This window comes from Rhagoletis zephyria, unplaced genomic scaffold, assembly GCF_001687245.7.
Source record: "Rhagoletis zephyria isolate East Lansing unplaced genomic scaffold, Rhagoletis_zephyria_1.1 Rzeph_scaffold_26548, whole genome shotgun sequence".
In the NCBI taxonomy this organism is placed as follows: Eukaryota; Metazoa; Arthropoda; class Insecta; order Diptera; family Tephritidae; genus Rhagoletis; species Rhagoletis zephyria.
In genome coordinates, this window is record NW_016183606.1 from 2,311 (window position 1) to 5,310 (window position 3,000).

Here is a 3,000-nt window from a genome sequence, read left to right on the forward strand (position 1 = left end):
CAGCACCAACGCTACTCACTCTGAGTTACAGTTGCATACAGACGCAGCTACTATTACCACCACCACCACATTGACTTGCAAGCAGCATCGCGGTGGCGGTAGTGGTGTAGTGGTGGCGATAAGCCAAAAAGGGAGAGCGCGCGCGCATACACACAGATACAGCAGCATACGGACACAGCGCTTAGGTATTGGTATCGAGTGGAAAATAAATTTTGAAATTGAGTTGTTCACGTGTTGTCAAACCTGAAATCAGTTTGAGACGAGTCGTTGTCCAAAGAACATTGAGAATTGAGACGGACGGAAGCTGTGCGTCCGTTTTGCAACAAGAATAAACGTCAACAAAAAGCGTTAAGCAAATACGTAAATTTTCAAAGTTAAAAAAAGAACAATTTTAAGTGAAATAAAGCAGAGTTGCGGACTCCACGTTAAAGTTACACAACAAAAACAAAGTGAATATTCAACCAAATATGTCCTCCAGATCGGCTTCGCCATTGAGCAACGTGACGGTGGACGACGAAATAAGCATAAAAGAACACGGTAAGTGAGCTTTATTAGCGACGGCAAAATGTTGTAAAAGGCAGATTAAGCGGCGGTGGTGAAATGTTTAGCCGACGGCGAAAACGAGTTAGTGGAGTTCGAATAAAAATTAAAATTTTCTGCTTATTAGATACCAAAAATCAGCAATTCGAAAAATGTTGAGCAAATGTTTATGTTAATTAAAACTTTTTAAAGTTTGTAAAAATATTTTTTTAATTAAAAAAAATTTTGTTGTTTTTCATCTGTAAGAAAAATCTCATATAATTGTGCCTGAGCTAAATTTAGTTAACTAATAAAATATTTTTTAAAATTTTTTTAAATTCTAATTAAAAAATCGGTATTGTAAAACGAAAATATTTGAGTTTTTTAACGCAACATAAGTCTGCGAGATTTCCATAATGAATTATTATTATTTTTTCCATTAAAAAATTTTAATTAGAAAATAAAAAAAAAAACAAAATTATAATACCCTTGTGCACAAGTGCGCTTGGGTATGATACCAGATATGATTAGTTAAGGATTAATATTTGGTTTATTTGAAAGCACTAAATTAATTTTTCTAAAAAAAACAATTAATTTTAGTATGAAGGAAGTTACATATACAACATTTTTTGGGCAAAACTAAATATTTTTTTGGTATAGTTCTGTAACATGTCCCAGTTAAAAAAATTGAAAAAAAATAAATAAATAAAATACAAATTAAAAAAATACAAAATTTTGAAAAACTAATCATAAATAAATAAACTAAAAACTTATTTTTATTCACCCACAGATTTCGCGCCCGAGTACCTGGTGATCAAAGAGGAGCGCGAGAGCAGCATTTCGCCCATACTGACGCCGCCGCATACGCCGACAGAGGAGCATACGCGCGGCCGCAGCCAACAGCACGCCCCCCACGCGGTGGCGAGCAGCAGCAGTTCGCTGTACGAAATGGAGCAACAACAATTGCAGCGGGAACAACTACACATACAGCAGCAGCAGCAGCAACAACAAACACACATGGCGCTATTGCACACAACAACGCCAACAACACAACAAGCGCAACGCCGACCGTATCCAGGCGCGCTGGTGGAGGCACAACACCTGCAACAGCAACAGCAAGCAGCGGCGGCGGCTGCGGCTGCGGCGGCGGCGCAGCAACATCACCAACAGCAACAGCATCGCCTGTGGCTACACATGCAACAGCAACAACAACAACAGCAGCAGCAGCAACAACAACAAGCTGCCGCCGCTTACGCCTACGGCCACGCCACACAATTTCTACCCAGCGCCGCAGTGACTGCCGATGCAGTGCAACAACATCAAGCGCTACTCATGAACCAGTGGTTGCGCAGCGCTGCGCTCTATCACCACAGCCACCAACAACATCCACATGCTGCCGCCGCACCTCACCACCATCACCCGCATGCATTGGCGCCTGGCGCTGGCGGTGCGCATCACATACGCCCCTATCCTGCGCTGCATCCACTTCATCCCGCCGCACGCCTACACGGCCTTCCAGCGGCTATGAAGTTGGCCGGCGGCGCGCCAATTGCTGGCAGCAGACCAAAGAAGCAATTTATTTGCAAATATTGTAATCGTCACTTCACCAAGTCGTACAACCTGCTCATACACGAGCGCACACACACCGATGAGCGGCCATATTCGTGCGACATTTGCGGCAAGGCATTTCGGCGGCAGGATCACTTGCGCGACCACCGCTACATACACTCCAAGGAGAAGCCGTTCAAGTGTAGCGATTGCGGCAAGGGTTTCTGCCAGTCGCGCACGCTGGCCGTACACAAGGTGACCCATCTGGAGGAGGCGCCACACAAGTGTCCCATCTGCCAGCGTAGCTTCAATCAGCGCGCCAATTTACGCAGTCACCTGCATAGTCATACCGAAGCGCAGCTGGCGGCGATCAAGCAGAGCGGCGGCAAGTACAATGAGCTGTCAATGTCAACAACGGCATGCACGCCAACTAAATCGCCCTGCAGCTCGGCTACATCGAGCGCACCAACAACACCCATACTCGACCTATCCGCCTCGGGCGGCGTGCAATCGAATGAGGGCGGTGAGCGGCCGAAGCGCGCGCTTGGTTTTAGTATTGCTGAGATCATGAGCAGGTAGACGCTTGTTGTGGGTGCAAACGCTAAAAGCCGTTGGTGCAAGTTAGCAGNGCGCGCTTGGTTTTAGTATTGCTGAGATCATGAGCAGGTAGACGCTTGTTGTGGGTGCAAACGCTAAAAGCCGTTGGTGCAAGTTAGCAGAGCGCGTCAGCAGCGATTGTGAAAAGATCGCAACAAATGCTGGACGTTCAGAGATGTCGCACGCCGCAGTGAAAGCCGAAGGCCGTTGGTTGGAGACACTCATTCATGACCAGGAAATACATATATTTAGCAGCGGCGGTAGATGGCCACCGCAACTGGCATTGGCTGCTGGAAGAGTTGCAGCGGTGGCGGCGGTGGCGGTGGCGGTGGCGTC

At 46.4% G+C, this 3,000-nt stretch overlaps 1 protein-coding gene across 1 annotated transcript; it reads left to right on the top strand.

The window, feature by feature from the left end:
* Positions 1 to 236: 236 nt before the first annotated feature.
* odd (odd skipped) lies at positions 237 to 2,684 on the top strand. The gene is made up of 2 exons (XM_017638744.1): positions 237 to 537; positions 1,310 to 2,684. Exons 1-2 carry the CDS (start codon positions 468 to 470, stop codon positions 2,644 to 2,646), a joined length of 1,407 nt encoding a protein of 468 aa, XP_017494233.1. The 5' UTR covers positions 237 to 467; the 3' UTR covers positions 2,647 to 2,684.
* Positions 2,685 to 3,000: the final 316 nt, after the last annotated feature.

What these genes read in the sequence shown, in the direction of transcription:
- odd (XM_017638744.1), top strand. Translation starts at nt 468, where the DNA reads ATGTCCTCCAGATCGGCTTCGCCATTGAGCAACGTGACGGTGGACGAC. An exon ending in AATAAGCATAAAAGAACACG is followed by an intron (nt 538 to 1,309) that starts GTAAGTGAGCTT and finishes ATTCACCCACAG; the next exon opens with ATTTCGCGCCCGAGTACCTG.